Genomic DNA, 17933 nt, shown 5'->3' with positions numbered 1-17933 from the left:
TACCTTTGGTGCAACTTTGAGAGGCATCCCTTTAAAATTCCTCTAAATAGCTGGAAAGCAGAGAGAAGGAAAAGAGAAAACCAGTGGCATATCAGAGCTACGTGGATGGAGGATTTGGTTTAGAGCCTGCATACAAGTCCTGGATTCACCGATGTGAGTAGAAATTCACTGCAGCTGTTTTAAGATTTGATGAGTACCTGTCTCTGGGGCATGAGTATGTCTTGCCCCCAAAGACATTATCCTAATGTGCCGGTATACCACACCAATATGACGTAGCCTTACTTTTATTACTGAAAATAGGTTCTGTCAGAAGCACAGCACAATGGACTTGAGCTAAAAGAGTTGCTTGCACAAAGTACATTAACGTTTCAATGGCTTCACATTCACACATGAATATTTTGTGGATAAGTTTACGTCATTTGGGATCTTTTGCTGTCCAGCACTGTGCTGTGGCAAGCTGAGAGGGCAGGAAAAAGGGAAGGGTAGACTGTGTGGCTAGAGTACAAGACTGGGAGCCACAAGATCCGTGTGCTTCCCCTGGTTCCCCCACTTTCCTTTGTGACCTTGGGGAAAAGAAGGTTCAGCTTTGCCTGTCTTGTATCCTCTTCTCTGTTGAATGTGAATAATAATAGTGACCTGCTATTATATAACAGTGGAGAGGTGGCAAGGCTTGATTAGTGCCTCAAAACACGCTTGACATTTTTGAGATTTGTAAGATATTGTAAGTTTGGAGAGTTACATTTTTTCCACACCATACAATAACCACAGATGTGGGAGCTTCCCCTCCCTGCTCTGGGAGTGCAGTAATGGAGGGGAGGGAGAAGTTATGGGTCAGGACGGAGATGCAATGACAGCATTATGTGGGGGACCAGGGAGGATAAAAGGAACATATTGTTCACACCACTAACTGATGCAAGACAGTTGAACATAGGCTGCATACAGACCAGGCATACATACTTTGTTAATCCATTTTAGATTTTTTTTCTCAGTTCTTCCCAGTGTCATTATTACAAATAACCACAGTCATATTGGCCTCAATCCTGCAGATTCATGGTGCTCAGCAGGGAACATGAGGTTGGCCTCCGGCAAGGGTGTGATTGGAAGCAGTGAGCTGCAGAGGGAGAAAGCTGGGTGTAGCTCCCTGCCTCTCACAAAGTCCTCCTCCCCTGCCAGGCTGGAGAAGAGGAGGGATGAGGGCAGAGCCCTGTCCTCAGGAGGAATGGCTGCACACCCAGCCCGATTTGAGCTCTGTGCCTCCATGCCCAGCTTTCCCCCTGCAGCAGGTAGAAGTTCCAGGGCTGCTGAAAGCGGCCAGCTCAGCAGTGAAGGGCTGGATGGTGCTGAGATCCCCACCCAGCTCACTGTATTTTATTTGTCTATCTGTGCAACACACCGTACTTGTGCTGTGCAGTCAAGTGTCAACCTGCTTCTGTTTCTGCTGATAGACACATCCTGGCAGGTAATCGCCACTGCCCACCCCCAGCCCTCTTCCACGGTAGCCAAAATGGTGGCTGGAGGTTCTTAGATGGCAGTGACCCTCATGTTAGAATGAGTGCCATGACAAACCTCCTTGCTGGAGGCAAGAAGGCAGTTGGGCTGGGTGACTTAGCTGCAGAGCAGGGGTTTATTCCCTGGGGAAAGAGCAGCATAGATTAGTTAGTGCGCCATGGAAAGGGGTGGGGGTGCACAGGAGCTTTGTTAACGGTGAAGCAGCAGCCAGACATGTGCTCTGCTAGTTATTTTTGAGGAGAAGGGAGAGAAAGAAACAGGAAAGACCTCAACACACTTTCCATTACTCCCCATCAAGGTGAAACGATGACGTTGGTGGGCATCTCCATGTTAGCTGAAGTGGCAGCCGAGCTGTCATGGCGCCAGCATTCATGTCAGCCTGGCACAGGGTGGCTTCGCACTGTCCAGCCCTGCCTTCAGGCAGGGAAGCATCCCAGAAAGGCAGCCACAGCTGCAGTGCAGACAGGCTGCAAAGCCACAGGAGTGAGTCCCATCACACCAGGCGAAGAGCAGATTCGTATTTGCTTGGTTTAAAGCATCGTTTTCCTCTCCAGCTGGTTCAGAGAAGGGTGAGTCTCTGTGGTCCTGTGCAAAAGGACACAAATCAGATGCAAAATACTGTTACAGCCATGTGGTAGCACTCTGCATGCCCTTTGCTTTCTCGCTTTGGACAGGTGTACGTGACTGCCTGAGAAGCCTGGGATGTGCTCTTGGACTTTTCCTGAGCCAGGGTCTGGGAAGTGATCATCCTTTGTTTTCCTCTGACACTATTCCCTCTGGAACACATGGTTTTCACCAAGTTAAAGTTCAAAAAACCCCACCCCAAGCCCCAAAGTCTCATACCGAAAAAAGATTCGGTAGCCAACAAAATTAATCCTGAGATGAGGAGAAGGAGAGAGGGAGAGATTTTTTCAGGCCTGCAGTTCAGAAGACCAAACTTTTGGATGTATTTTCCTATTTCTTTCAGATCCCTGGCAGAAAGTGTCAGCAAGGCAATGGCTAGGAGCTTCATGCCACGAGGGACAGACTTCATTTTCAGCATGCACCTTTTGCAGCATTGCTTTTATCCAGACCTTCTGTTCTAACTGCTTTATATTGCCCAGGAAGATTCCTCCTGCAGATTCTGTCCCTGTCTCAGTCCCACCAGGGCACACATAACCGGTTTGCTTCAGTGGCAGGACTTGGCTTGAACGTTGTAAAGATGCTGAGCAATTTCCTCATAATTATTATTAATAATCAGTGTCAGCTGGTTTTCATAAGTTTATTCTACTCACACTGCTCTAGGCCAGCAGAATCTACACAAAGGAGCTTAAAATTTGGATGGCTGGCTAAATAATTAATCATGAAAATAAGAAAGATTTGGAGGAGAGAGTCAATAATTAGTGAATGACTCCTAAGTGGCGAGATCTATTTTTTTGCACCTACCTGGGCTGAGAGGTTTTAATCTCCACTGGGGGTAGTTGTTTCATACTTTATCCGAATGCACATGTCCTTTGACATTAGCTGGTAGGGTTTGTTCATGTATTTACTGGCAAAGATGCCCTTTTTTTACACGTAGGAGGACTGCCTGACCTGGCATGCACATGTGTTTCTCTGGCTTTGCCCTTTGCACTCAGTGTGTTTGTGCAGATGCTGCTGTGATGCTGCAGCAGGCATGGCTCTGGGGTCCATAGCCTTCTCAGACACTCCCTGCACAGGGCCCCGGGACTGTTCACAGGACTGAGAAGGGTCTGACTCAGTTTCTTTTTTTTTCCCCCCACTTTCTTATTTTAAAATTTCCTTCCTCTGCTGTGCAAGGCAGCCCCCACACCTCCGCGCCACGCTGGAGGGATGCAGGCAGGTGGTTGCCTCTGCAGCAGGCTGCCAGCCACACGGTCTGTAGGCAAGCAGGCAGGAGGAGCTGGAGCCGAGCAGCCAACACCCACGCCCACTGGCATTAAAACTGCTCAAGCCGGCTCATCACTCCACAGCCAGCCTGCCTCAGCTGCTTTTTATTTTACTAGAAAATGTCATGCTTTGACTCAGAGCTGGATGCTATGGTGATGAGCTTTCCACACAACCAGCTGGTACCAGCCTGCTGTCCCCCTGCCAAATGTGCAGGGTTGCTGCAGCCTGTGCTTGCAGGGCACTTCTGTGAGACACCGTCGGTGCTCTCCTGCTTGCTTCCCCACACATGTCTTCAGCCATTGTAGGGGAACAGCCTTGTGTGTGGCTCCCTGTGTAACCAGAGCTCTCGGCACGCCAACGAAGTGCTCATCATCTTTAGAGACCACCATCCTGCCTTACTGCTGGGTAAGAAGCAGCATCACCTTGCTGGCAGCAAAACCAGACACTGAATTTTGATGGCCAGTGCAGGGCCACAGTGTGGCCTGTTTTCAGCTGCTCACTCTCATTTTCCTTGAGTGCACACCAAACTTGAAAATGCAGTTGGGCCAGATGCTGATTTTCCAGCCCGCAGCGCTGCGATGCTGCAGACTCCAAGTGCCTTGCTCCCCTAGGGAGCCTTGCAGAACACTGTCTTTTGTCTAGGTATTTCTTCTCCTGGGTGGAATTGTGCCTTTAATTTGGCTGCCAGTAGGTATTGCTGCTGCTGCAGGAGACCAGCATGGAGACCCACTGCCCAGCTGTGCACTGCTGCCCTCAGTGCCACTGGCCATGATGCGTTCAACCAAGATGGCAGGGCTTCAGCCTCCTTCTGTCACCTCTGCTACCTTGGGGTGTGGGGGCACCTCCGAGGCTCCTTCAAGGAGGGGATCTGTGATGCTCTGACCACTTACACTGCTGTTACACCTAGCAGAAGAGTGAGGCTGACATTTCTTTTCCCTTTACTCTCACATACAGGGAGAGGCAACTAACCCGTGAGTAAACACTCCTTTGGGGAGCATTGGAGTGGGTACGTTCTCGCCTCCCGACCAGCCGGGAAGCCTGCTTTGTTGCTTGGTACACGCTGAGGCCTTGGCTTCATCCTCAGTGTTGGCTAAACCAATGTGCCTCTAGCTTTCACTTTTGATACCACTTTTGGGACATCAGGGCTGATGATTTGGCTTCCTCAAATGGTTGTAAGTGGGGAGACTGCTTTACTCTTCTGGACGAAGAATATTGCTTGTCTTAAAAGGGCCTTATGTTTTGGCCTCATCTCTGGCAACACAGCAAGGAGAATCAGCCCCATCTCTGCCTGGGATGCTTCAAACAACCTTGTAGACATCAGAGAGCTCTGGCAGCTGTGAGGAGCATGCAGAAGAATCAAAAGCCTTTGCCTAGACTCACCTACACAGTCCTCACTCAATGTATCAGATATGCTTTTGGCTTCCTTACATCTTCTCTGTCTGGTTTTTGCACTGGTGCTTTGTCCTGGGGGTTGTTACTGCAGCTGAATCTGTGGAAGATATGGCAGGCAGGCGCCTCTGCTGAGCACCTCCAGTGCAATGCTTGTTCCCAGTGCATTGTCGTGCACCGTCATTACGGTGGCTTTCCCTTGTATGTATCTTCTTATCCACTTCACTGCAGTTTTACTTATCACCTCCATTTCACTGGCTTACCCCATTAAAATAAGTTTCTCTCCTGAAAATCAGCAGTACCCACAGACTGCAGTGAGCTTTGTTTCATATTACTGAGTTTTTCCTCTTCTCTATAACAGGTCTTTTTCTATTAGATGTTCAAGCAAACATGCCAATAAACTATTTAGTTCTTCCTTGTTAGTGACAATTAGATCTCCCTTGTGCCAAACGAAGCGCTGCAGTGAGCACCCTTCTCAGGGATACGTAAAGCCGTGATGCACGCACTTGTCTTCTCGCGGTAAAGTTGAATGTCTTCTTGCATATGAATAGTCCGATATTCCAGATACAAAAGTGTCTGTGCCCCAGATCTGCCTGTATCTTTCCGTAGCCTTCAACAGACATACGTGTGCTGTCTTGTGTTTTGATGTAGCCAAACTTAGTGGAAATGTGCTTCTACTCTCTGGATAGATAGAGTAGTGCAGGTTCCCTGGCAATGAGTTCAGTGGTAGTTTTCCTCCAGCGCTGTACTCGCTCACACAATGCTTTTTAATATTGTAAAAGTTACTGTGGTCTTTTTCATCTCTCTAAGCAAGCAATGGGAGCCTCCAATCAGCTGTTTGGCAGGTGTTAACCAGAATCAGATGTCCCAGCTCAAAACAGCCACAGAAGGAAAATCCAATGAACAAGAAATCAATACCAATAGCTGTGAGAAACAGCAATGCACAGACCTGTTTGAACCATTCAAAAAACTCACAGGAGAAAAGGTGACATTGTCCAAGAGTAAAAGTAGTGGCATCTCATTCTTCAAGGGGTTTTGGTTTCTTATGTTTGCTGTTGCAAACATTGATTTCTGCTTCTTACATTTTTTTACAACTTTCCCCCCTTGCTGCTTCCTTATATTTTGCTGCTGGTTTGGAAAACTGCATTTAAGCTGAAGGGGTTTTTTTCTGTATGTTTTTCTCCCCACTTTTTTCCGCGTTAAGCCAGAGAATGGGCAAGGTCGTAGAACTTCTCTAGAAAAGTTCACTCGCAGCATGGTAAGTTCCTTTTCTTTTCCCTCCTCCCTTTCCTCAGAACTTCATTTTTAGTTGGGAGAAATGTGGATGCTTGACTTTTTATTTCATCCTTTATTTTTGCAATAGCATCTTCACAGCTTCTCTTTTTAATACTGTAGCTCATCTAAATAGTAGCTTTAAAGAAGCCGGGGTGGGGGATGGGTCAGGAAGCAGAATTCCGTAATGCTCATTCTAGCTTATCATCACTGCAAAAGCAAATGGATTTTTGTCTAGATTTAAACACAAGGTTGTCTTTTTGTTGTGTTCCTACTACAGTATTTGTTGTGGCTTTTCCTTGCGCAATGGAGTACAAGAGCATGGTTCTCATAGCACCATTGCAACAGTATCCATATGGTTATGTAGTGCATGGTTAATGATACCGTATGTATATACACATACATATCCACCCACAGCACTGCAGCCTCCTCCTCTGTACCCCTGTCTGCCAGTGCTTATGTAAATAGGGATGGGCGATATCCTTTGACTTGTTCATGACACTGATACCAGAAAAGGAGCACAGTAACAGCAAGTAACACAACACTGTTTAACCTTTTAGATAAAGGGGGTGGGGGGATCTCAAGGATAGCAGACAGATGTCCTCTGCTTTCTTGTCCTTCACCTGTCTTCAGCCTCCAGCCAGTCCTTCCAGGTGGGGGAAGCTGATCTGGCTGTGAAGGGATGCTGCAGCACAGGGCAGTGTTGGGCACTGGCCAGGGCTGCTTCTTTCCAGCCCCCAGGGCAGGACCCCAGAGCCTGGGCAGGACCCACTCCTCCCACTTGCTTTTAGGGATCTGCGTGTGCAGCAGATTTTCTAGAGAAAGGGGAGAGCAGGGGGAGGGGACGGGACCAGGGGCAGGTGCTGCAAGGCAGGTGGAGGAGCGGGCATACTGGGCAGCACAGGGTGGGACAGACTGTGTGCATGCGGTAACCCAGAGCAAAGAGAGGGCTGGAGCTGAGGATGCAGCAACTGGGTCAGTGGGGAATTTCTCTTGTGTTGCTCAGTATCGAGTACACTTTGACTTGGTATGTCATACGGTTTTGGCATACTGCTGTGGTCTTCATGTATCGCCCATCATTAGTTATAAGGTGATACTGGGACAGCAGGGGGTCGTCAAGTGGTTTATTCCCATAGAAACCACTGTACGGAACAATATTTCATAGAAAGTTCAAAGACCTTGTTAGGGCTTTATAACAGCTTTATAATTAAGTCATTGGACTATGTGTATATACAGTACATATGCTTGCATTTGTGTGTGTATGTATGTATATTTATATACACATTATATATGTACACATGTCATATAAAGATAAAACATTTGTACATACAGATAGAAAAGGGGGAACCGTGCAGGTAAGTGTGAGCTGTTGTAGAGCAAATAAACCTAGAGGGGTTCTTTCTGATGCTGCCATGCTGCTGCACAAGCAAACCCAAATGTAACATGCAGAGCTTTGCAGTATATCCACTGGCAGACTTCCTGGGGAATGTATTTATATAGCTAATGCATATGCACACATTTAAAATATGTTGATACAAAATATATCACTGTGCCCATCTGCATATTTACTACTTTCTAAGATTCTGCCAGAAAAAGGAATAGGCAAGATTTTTTTTAAAAAAAAAAACAAACTATGCAGAAATATTTACACCAAGTGGTAAATTCTGGTCGCAGATTTGCCAAATACATAGAAGAGTAACTCTCACTTTACTAGATTGGCTGGGTTTATAGTAACACAGACAAGGGCGGATTTTTCTCCTGCAATTGATTTGAAGAGTAACTTGACAGGATTAGTTGGGAATGGTAGAATTATAATGGAAGTACCTGTAAAGAAAATTGTTGTAGATTGGTCAGCACTTCAGTTCATTCTTGTCTTAATGGCTAGTGTACTGTAAACATTTTCTTTCATTTTTCATAATGCAGATATAAAATGTCATCCTCTGATGGCATGGTAGCTACCAGAACTAGAAGGGGTCTGGATTTTTTATACTTTGCATTATGGCATTTTGTCACTACCATCAGATGAGAAAACAGTCGCTATGTTGACACATCATAATGTCCTCAGAAGACAGCATTACCAAAGTGGTAACTTTACGGCATACTCAGGGGACTAAATTAAGACGAAGTTAATTCTGCATGCTCCAGTTCTCCAAAAGGCACTGCAGTTCCCCGACTGTGTAAGAGTGGAGCAATATAGCAGCCCTCATTCCCAGACCTCCACTGTGCTTTAGTGATTGCTCATTACAGGATCACTTACTCAAGCTGACCCTGCACAAGCATGCTGAAGTTAAGCATATGCTTAAGGTTTGGCTGGAACAGAGCCCCAGTGCTCTGCTCTCTTCATGGCAGAGCCCTAAGCCTGTTTTGTAAAGCAAATAATATGAGGTCACATTTCCAGTAATGGCTGTAAGAGGAAAATCCAAAACAACCACGGCTAGAAGTTTATTTGCCTTAGGAGCCATTGCTGAGATGAAGTCGTGGCTTCCAGGCTGGAAGCCTGGAATATAAACTGTCAGCAGACCAGGGCCACCTCCAGACTGCGCTGCTCTGTTTGGCGCTGGGAGGATGCAGTAGGCGCTGGGGAAATTTTCAGATTTGGCTGTGGCATGTGACCCAGCATTTTGGGAAATTACTGAGTTGAGGTCCTTGAAGGCTTGGCCTTACCACTGCAGCATGTGCTCCAGGCCACACACCTCACGGTGCGGGGCACTTCAGCAGATGTGCTGCCTGCTGGGGCAGCTCTGGGGGTCTGAGCCAGCCTGGCGGGTGCTGCGCAGCCAGATGTGCCCCGCAGCCTCCACACTCACTGGGAAACCCAGCCAGAGTTGTGGGAAGTGGAAAGGTAATGCAGAACTTGGGACAGAACTCCGGAACTTTGGTTTTGGATAAAAATGAAAATTCTAAGGTAAATTGCACTTGAATTTCAAGATATAAATATGGACTTCAAGAACACAAGTTGACTGAAGACATAAGTCATTTAGCAAAAACATCAGGAAAATAATTAGCCAAGGAATAGCTCAAAGACACAGTGGGGAATAAAGTGGCCTGGCTGTGTTTGTTCTTTCTGCATCATCATGATTATTAGTAAGGTCATAAGAATATCTAAAATGTGATTTAAAATATGGAGCAAATTCTCTCCCAGTATCAATCAGCTATTGTTTCCTGTAGTACTCTGGCACTTCAGGCCTATTGAGAACCTCCCCTGGATAATTTTTAGCTCATTGTTCCTTCAAATAAAGCAGTTACTATTGATTAAATTGGCTGTAACTTTCAGCTGTGATAAGCATCATAAAGAAAACATACATCTAATGATGCTATGGTTTCCTTTTGCATTGCTGTACTCAAATTTGGGGAACTTGGTTCCACTAACAGTGTATGTGGCATAGAGCCAGAGCAGGAGCGTGGAGGTGTGGAGGTTCATGACCCCTTCCTTGCTCCTGATGCTGTACTTACAGGGCTGCTTTCCATACCAGAGAAGACCGCTTTGTAGCCAGACCAGCGAGTCTTCACTTTAGTGAAAAAACGGACCCTCTAGGTTTGCCTGTTCTAGTTGCTTGAATCTCACCATCTCTTGTTTGAGAAAGACAGGGGGAAAATGAAACACTTCAGAAAAAGAAACAGTAAAGCTTTGCTGACAAACTGCAAACCATGTTGCAGGCATTTTGTCTCTTACTTGGGTTAAACCCCTCTCCAGAAAAATCTTTCAGTGCTTCTGAATTGCTCTCCTGAACTGGGTGGAAAAGTATACAGCTTGGCTTTGGCAGTGCAGACTTGGAGCAAGTGGAAGTCACCTTACCCACAGGGCTCCTGCTCATGTCAGTCACAGATTAACCCCAGACCATTTAACATCCTTTAGAAAGGCACTGTGGAGCCCTGGTGGCCAGCCAGAGGCTTTTCACCTTCAAGGCAATCAATGAGGAATAAGAAAGAACAGGATTTTGCAGATTTTTGGGTGTTTTTTTTTTACTACTCTTCAATTCCTACAAGACCCCCTGCCTCATCTTCCTTGGCTTGGTACTTTTGACCAGGAGAAGGCAGCTCACAATTGATGAATGCACCGTGGTTTTGCACCAAATCGCTCTGGAAGCCAGGCGCTATCTGGTCCACATTAAGCAGGACACTGTGGTGATAGTTTACCTTTTACTTTCAGGTCCTTTCAAAGTATTGGCACAATACCTTTGTGCAATGGCCAAGAAGGGAGTTGTGCCCACCACTGCTCAGGTCCTCCTGTAGTGAAGGGCATAGTTTGCAGTGCCTCCCTGTCTGGGTTCCCCTTGGATCAAGGGGACATCTGTCTGAGCCAGCACCCAACATGCCAGACATCCTCAGTCTCCTCAGCTTACCTGCCTGAAGTCTACAGCTGCAGCATCAGCGTGCATTCCATGACAGCCCACCACCACAGCCTGGCCAGCGGCTGTGTGGTCCCAGGACCAAGCATCACGGTCATCAGTCATCTGGTGAACAGCAAAGGGCCATGTCCACATGATAGACCAGATTGCTGCAAGGCACACATTGCGAGCAGGCGGGCAACAGATTTATTTTCTCCCCTGATCGGTTTTGAAGAGTCCTCAAAGATATGTGGGCAGCACAGCGGTAGGATAGACAACAGTCCCTGACCCCATCAGCCCTATGCCAGGCTCCTGAAATCGCAAGTGTAAAGCTAGGCGGGCTCTTCCGTGCTCTCCGTGGGAGTCCTGGGAAAGGGTCAATCACAGGGAGTTGCAGATCTGACAGTCCACTGCATCGGAGCGCTTACTAATCCACCTAATTTTAAAAATGATGGCAGTGCACATGGTGGCAGGTTTATCTCACTATAGTTTTCCTTTTGAGTAGAGCAAAGATTGACATTATGAAAGCAGAGTTAGCCTGTCTCCTCTCCCAGGTGAAGATAAATGGCATCATAAAAATCAGATATCATGTATCATATATGTTATAAATAATACCAGGTACTGAAGTAATAACTTAAAGACACACATGCACACAATTCCATACATCCACATCTCTCTCTTCTGTCATATTTGATCATCTTGCTAATTAAAAGGAGTCTGCTATACTATTTTTAGCCATGCAGTCTCAGCCTAGCTGTTTAAACCAGTGTAGTTTCCCATCTGCTTTAGAAATGATTTAATAATCAGATAGACAGAAGCTTAGTTCTCGTAAGCTGAGATGATCCTTCAGGGCCAAGAGTAGAAGGAAAATATATTTTAATGAGTACAGTTAGGGGAACCACTGCTGCTTTTGTCTTGCTAAGGAAGCCACTAAGTCTCTGCCTAACTTGTGCTGATGGCCATTTACACTTAAAAAAGGGGGAAAGAGGAGGGGGTTGCTTTGTTGCAGCATCTTGAGTATTCTCTCTAAAAGCAGCAATGGTACTCTAGCAATAACAGGGATTAAACCTATGGATACAGCCTCAGCAGGTAACTTGGATAAGCCTGGGCCATGATACTTGGACTTGAATTCCAATTTTCCTAAACTTGCTATATTCCAAGGAAGGAATTTCCCCTGTAAGAAAGCTGGTGTTAAAGTTTCTGACTCAATATTGAGGTGGTGACCCAATGCTGAGAAGATCTCTGCATTTTATTCCCAGCTGACATTTTTTTAAGAGCAAAAGGCGCACACGCACGTACAGCTTTTGAGAGGTTCAGAGTTCTCAATCTTCGTGCTTTAAAGGACAAGAGAGCGGGCAGACCAGTGATACATTGTTTATTCAGAATTTTTACAACTTCTGTCTCAACCGACTGACACGGCACACTTACTCGTTACATTCCCGGACTGAAAAATCTCTTCAGCTGAAGAAGATAAAGAAGCTCTTGTGTGTCTCTGGCTGCCTGAGATCAGAGAGGAGAGCTGCACAACCTGGGAGGGCCCCTTGTGAAACTCAGCCCAAGCGATGGCAGCACATGGCAGCCTGAGGCAAAACCAACAGCCCCAGCCGGAGGGTGCTGCACAGGACTGGGGGGGGTGAAGGTGCAAATGCTGGACTTTTGGCTGGACATAGGAATCTGTGGAAAATCCCTTTCCCTGCGTTCTCCCCGCCTCCCTCAAGCCATAGTGGCGCAGCACAGTGTATGCAGAGGTGTGATGGGCACAGGCCTGCTGTGGCTGCCTACACGTGATAAGCTATGGGCTGTACTTTGCCTTTCATCACTACAGTCTGTAAAGAGTGTAATACTAATGGGAAAAGGAGCCCTTCCCTTAAGTCCTAAAGGAAATGCGAGTATGTAGTGAGACTGCTACTGGAGGGCAGCAGAGGTAACACCTGTGTGAGGTGCAACCAGGTGGATGATCTCTCAGCCTGGTGGCAGAGCTGAAAGAAGAATTAAAAAGGTTAAGGAGTATCGGGGAGTGTGAGAGGGAGACAGACCGCTGGAGCCATTCTCTGCCTTCACTGAGACAAATGCACCCCATGGACACATCACAAGAAGCGGAGGCTCCCCTGCCTGCTCGCCACCAGGCAGATGGAGGGGGGCGAAGTGACAGGGAGGAATGATAATAGGTCTCTGCTCGGGGCAGCAGCCCTTGTTCTCATAGGAGATTTCAACCTAGCAGATGTCTGCTGGAAATACAACACAGCGGAGAGGAAACGACCTAGGAGGTTCCTGGAGTGTGTGGAAGACACCAGCTGTGTGAGAAAGTTGAATGAGCCAGCCAGGGGAGATGCCCCACTGGACCTGCTGTTTTCAAACAGAAGGACTGGTGGGTGATGTGGTGGTCAGATGAGATTTCTTTAGAGCCCTGGATGTTATGGATGGAACATTTTGTACAGGACTGCAAGTCACTGAAGATTGTCTCAGTTCCCAGGCATAGATGAATAACTGATCGGCAGACTGGCCCAGCTTCATTAACCGTAGGAGACAGCTGCAGTAGGCAGAAGGCAGGTGCTGGTAAGCAAGAGTTGCTGTAGTCCTTGCGTTAGCAGCAGTGGGGTGATTTTGTGTTCTCATCCAGAAGCCTTGTATGGGCTCCCACATTGCATCCTTAATCACTACAGAGCCGGTCTCCCACCTTGGTTTCTCATGCAAAGATGGCTTTTCCAGGAGCAAGAATAGGACTGGAGATGGTGTATTTTGATATAGTTGTCATGCTCAGTGGCCAGGATGCTTTCTGTCTGGAGCCTAAAATGCCCTCCTCCTCCTCGCAGTGGTGCAAACTGGCATTTTCATTGTAGTATTTCCTCAGCTTTCGTTTTCTGGTGTCTTTTGGCTATTTTGTATTAAACGATCCTTGGCTTAGAACTTTGAGAGCATCTCACTCCAGCACCCAGAGAAATCCAGTCCCATATTTAGTTTCAGTTCCATGTGTATCTGTTCATTTGCGTTATGCAGCCATGAAAGCTTCAGTGTCTACCCTGCCTGCCTGGCTGTCCCTTCCTAGATGCTCTCAGCAGTTTTCCAGCTCTGTGGTGTTACCCTTGTTCTTCCCTGCTACTGCTTTCCCATCTTCAGCTTCATCCCTTGGCCACTGCTACTGCCTCATGCTGGTTTTTGTCTTCTCAGTTTGTCTGCTGTTGGATCAGAGTTCAAGTCACATGTGAACTGTCCTGGTCCTATTCTTAATTCATGAGTATGGTGTCACACACATGAAATGTGTTGATGGGATCTTACCTTTCTCAGGTGAACCGTGTGATATTTTGCACAGCTTTGTGTCACTGTGATGTATTACAAACACTAACCATGAACACAGTGAAGAAGGCATAAGGCTGGAGAAAGAATTGCTGCTGGAGATCATCAGGGCTCTCATTTTAACTGGTTCCTTGATAATCTCATAGAACTATCATATACTTACCAGCTTTCCCACTTTTTCACTTTCCCAGCTCTACCAGCTTGCATAAATAGGTAACGGCATTTGAGGGCATGGAAAGTATTCACAACCTGCAATATAATAAACACAAAGGTTTAAGCCATTATGGGGAGACAATAGTGGTTTAAAAACTGGGAAGTATAAAAAAAGTGATGGACCGAGGTGCTGGTGAAGTGAGTATCAGAACAGACAGCTAGAAGGATAGGGGATAAGATTAGGGAAAGATATATGAATGGATGCCAAAGTTTCTTAGATTTGGCAGCAAGTAAAGACTTCTGGGAAAAGGGTTATTTTTATCTTCGGAAGATATTTTACTTTAAAAGAAAATCTGCTTGCTCCACTACTCCAGCCATTAACAAATACCGGCTTTTACTGGGAAAAGGTACTTGCATTACATAGGTGATGGAAAGCATCAGAATGTACCTGGAGCATGAAGGGATCCAGTTGGCATTTGCAACCTGTCATCTGATTGTTCTCTTATGTGCAGTAACTGGTCAGTGTCAGTACCTAGCCCTGGGATTACTGGGTGCATGGCCTGCACAGTGCACCATCGACTGGTCGTGGCACGCTTGAATTGCATCTGTTCCTGGTATTGGCATAGTACCTTACCTGGTTTGATACGCGGTGGGTTGCATGTTATTACATGTGTGCTGTGTAGTCTGTTCTCTATACAGGGGCTCCTTTGAAGGGTAAGTATTCATCACTTCTAGTGGATAAGTTATTCCTCACTTCCCTTCCTAAAAATACTGCTGTGTAGCGCTGGTAGTGCAGAACGGCAGCTGCCTTTCGCCCCTGAGCTCACTACCTTCCATCAGTGAGTGAGTGATCCCTGTGTGTATGGTTTCTGAAGTGCTTTGGGATCCTTCTGGATGAAAGGTATTATGCAGAGTTCAGGGCATACTGTTCATTTACTGTCTTTTATTCCAGCCACACACAAACTCTGGAAGATGAAAGTTGGCACCTTCCCACTACAGAGAGGTCTAGATGCTAGCTGCAGATACTGAACCGGGATCTTAGCAAGGGGTTTGACAGGGAGGGGGGCTTAGTCCCTGCTGTGATTTCAGCCAAGCTTATTCCGATACTCCAAAGGGGTTTCATATTTTGCTGGTGTTTCTGTTTTCCTCTGACTGTGCAAGATACTTACTTACCTGGTTCCCAGTCCTGCTGAAGACAGTTAAACAAACTGAGTCCATTGCACACAAAGGGAATAATAGAACTGCACCCTGCACGAGGGGCAGACCAGCAACACGCAGTAAGGGCATTTTCTGGGGTGGCTTGGAAAAACATTCTACTACACCATCGTATGCTGGCTGCATTGATCCTGGCAGGTCTGTGGTGAAGTGCCCTCCTTCACTGTGGTAAGTTTAAGCAGTCCGTAGGCTGCTTCAGCTAATGCCAAAGTTAGCTTGAACACATTCTTCGATACAAGGAGCCCAGAGTGCTCCAGAACAGAAGAGGATCTTCCTTGTGGTGCTGGTGGGATGGTAGAGGAGAGCTCCAACCATTATGAAGCTGTTCTAGGAGTGGGTGAGTCTGGGGCATGTGTCAGTTCCTGGTTTGTGCCGTATGCAGTGGTGCACTGGTATTTCTCAAAGCAAAGTGCAGTGCCTCTCCTAGGAAGCATAGACAATCCACACAAAGTAAAGTGGCTATGGATGATCGCAGTTTTAATTGGACTGCAGCTCTGAACTGTTCCTGTAGCGATATAAGCTGGAAAAGGAAAAAAGCAGTATCAAATGTAAGAACCTAACCCATGGTTGCTCAGCTTCACTGCTATCAGCAGGAATGGCAAGAAGCTCAGGAAACTTGTCATTCAAGCCTTACAAGAGGAGTAGGGCCCGCTCTGCGAGAGTTTGGGGGCAGCTTGTAAAACCACGCTGGTGACAATGGGTGAGCATCCTGCACATCACAAGCAGCCACTCCCCTGCTTACCCTCTACAGCCACTTTGCAGCTCCTATTTTCAGTCTGTGTCAGTGTGCAATTGGTGGTATCACCCACCATATTTTGTGTGCTAATTTGTGTTATATATGTTCATAGTTTATGTGTCTGTGTTTATTTTATGTTGAACTAAGTTATTTTCCTGTGTTTTTTATGTTCTTAACTGTTTCATATTTAACTTTGTTAATTTATGTTACTATGTTTGCAATGTAACTTTTAATGAAAAAATCTAATAAAAAGAATATTTTTAAATGACATAAAAATAAAATTTCCCCAGGATTGTCACAGCACTCTCCAAACCATCAAGCTGCAACAAGGTCATTTACCACCTCATACCAACACACTCTTCATGCCAGTCCCTCTGCTGCCTTCTCCTAGTCTCACCTCATCCAGGGCATGCTCGCTCACTCTCTTCTCTCTGCTTCTTCCTCCTCTCTCTTCCTCAGCTGCTCCCTCTTCACTGGCTGCCCAGCCCCTTACCAGAACCAGCCACAGCTGCACCTTATCTACATCAGCCGACCCACCGCCCCTGAAGCCAGCCCACAGCTGTATGTTATCAATGATCATTAACCCAGCTTCATCCCTCTACCCGTGGGCTGGATACAGCCCCCCAGGGTCCTCAGTCCAGCCCCCGGTATTTACAGAACCCCCCTGCCGGGGGTTGGGGGCAAAACCAAGCAGCCGCAGATGGCTGCCTGCCACTGCATCCGCGCGCCGGCCCCCTGCTTAAAAAGTTTGGGGACCCCTGCTCTACAATTCCCCCTCTTTTCTTTTTAATAATTCATACCTCATGTTTTTATGAATCATCACAAACTTTTTACAAATAAACTTTGCATACATTCCGGACAACTTGTCCCTGAACTCTTTTTTTCTTCTTAACATTTCATGCCTTATGTATTTAACAATCATCACAACTTTTTCACAAATAAACTTCTCATACAGTCCAGACAATTTGTCCCTGAACTCATACACATATCCCTTCTGCCATTTTATCTTGGGCTTTTCAGCTTCTGAGGGCTGATCACCTTTCTTCTCATCTGCTTTCCTGACATCTAGGATTTTGTTTTCTTTAGAGAGGGGTTCTGATGAACTTATACTACCTCATCCTTTCACCGCTTGGGTCACACCAGACAGTAACCTGAACAAGCTTTCAACAGCAGCAGATCAAGAATACAGCACTAACACATTACTTTGTGTCCCAACAAGCTTCTCAACATCCTTGTGGTCACCCGTTTCTTCTACAAGTCACCCGTTTCTTCTACAAGTGGAGACACCTTCAACGAGCACACAAACACCAGCAAGAATACCACCAGGCCGAGCAGCAGCAGCAACGGTGGGAGCTGCCCACGGCACTGCGCTGCTCCCACACCTTCCCCCGGCACAGCCATCACCGCTGTCTGGCCAGACCCGCTCTGGACCCACCACAGCTGTGGGCTGCTGCCACATCTGGCCATGTACTTTGCTGCTGTCACCCGTTACCCTCAGTCTCTTAACTCCACGGCAGTCAGGCTTCCTTCTCCTTGATCCCAACAGCTCACCTTTACCGGTGTCTGATCCAGATCCCCAGGTTCTTCCCACCTATCTCAACGTGATCTGGATCACAGTCTATCCGCGCCTGTCTCTGCTATGTTGGGCGCCACCGTCACTGTTCAAAACTTCAAACATCCCCCAGCACAGCCATCACCGCTGTTGCCGCTCGTTACACTCAGTCTCATAATCCAAAGGGCCTCACACAGGGCACCAATTATCGCAGCACTCTCCAAACTAGCCAGCTGCAACAAGGTCTTTTACCATCTCACACCAACACCCTCTTCATGCCAGTCCCTCTGCTGCCTTCTCCTCATCTTACCTCATCCAGGGCATGCTCGCTCACTCTCTTCTCTCTGCTTCTTCCTCCTCTCTCTTCCTCGGCTGCTCCCTCTTCACTGGCTGCCCAGCCCCTTACCAGAACCAGCCACAGCTGCACCTTATCTACATCAGCCGACCCACCGCCCCTGAAGCCAGCCCACAGCTGTATGTTATCAATGATCATTAACCCAGCTTCATCCCTCTACACAAGATCTGCAGTGTAATATAACATTGAAAACCAAACAGTGCTGGCAGCACTAGGGCCATGATAATCTCTTTCTTAGAAGTG

At 46.9% G+C, this 17933-nt stretch overlaps 1 protein-coding gene across 3 annotated transcripts in view; it reads left to right on the top strand.

The window, feature by feature from the left end:
- The window catches only part of RGS6 (regulator of G protein signaling 6), a 281414-nt gene that overhangs the window by 256971 nt on the left and 6510 nt on the right, over nt 1–17933 (top strand). The window contains exon 17 of one of the 3 annotated variants that reach the window (XM_040601641.1): nt 5990–6043. The exons of 1 other annotated variant lie outside the window; for it this stretch is intronic. In XM_040601641.1, the coding sequence (XP_040457575.1) occupies nt 5990–6043 (54 nt within the window). Of the gene's footprint in view, nt 1–5989; nt 6044–10207; nt 16028–17933 lie in introns of those variants that run through there. One more of the 3 variants, XM_040601640.1, reaches the window with a different exon arrangement.

The sequence above is a fragment of the Falco naumanni genome, chromosome 7 (genome assembly GCF_017639655.2).
Source record: "Falco naumanni isolate bFalNau1 chromosome 7, bFalNau1.pat, whole genome shotgun sequence".
In the NCBI taxonomy this organism is placed as follows: domain Eukaryota; kingdom Metazoa; phylum Chordata; class Aves; order Falconiformes; family Falconidae; genus Falco; species Falco naumanni.
The sequence above is the reverse complement of the archived record's forward strand: the minus strand, read 5'-3'. Positions and strand labels throughout refer to the sequence as shown.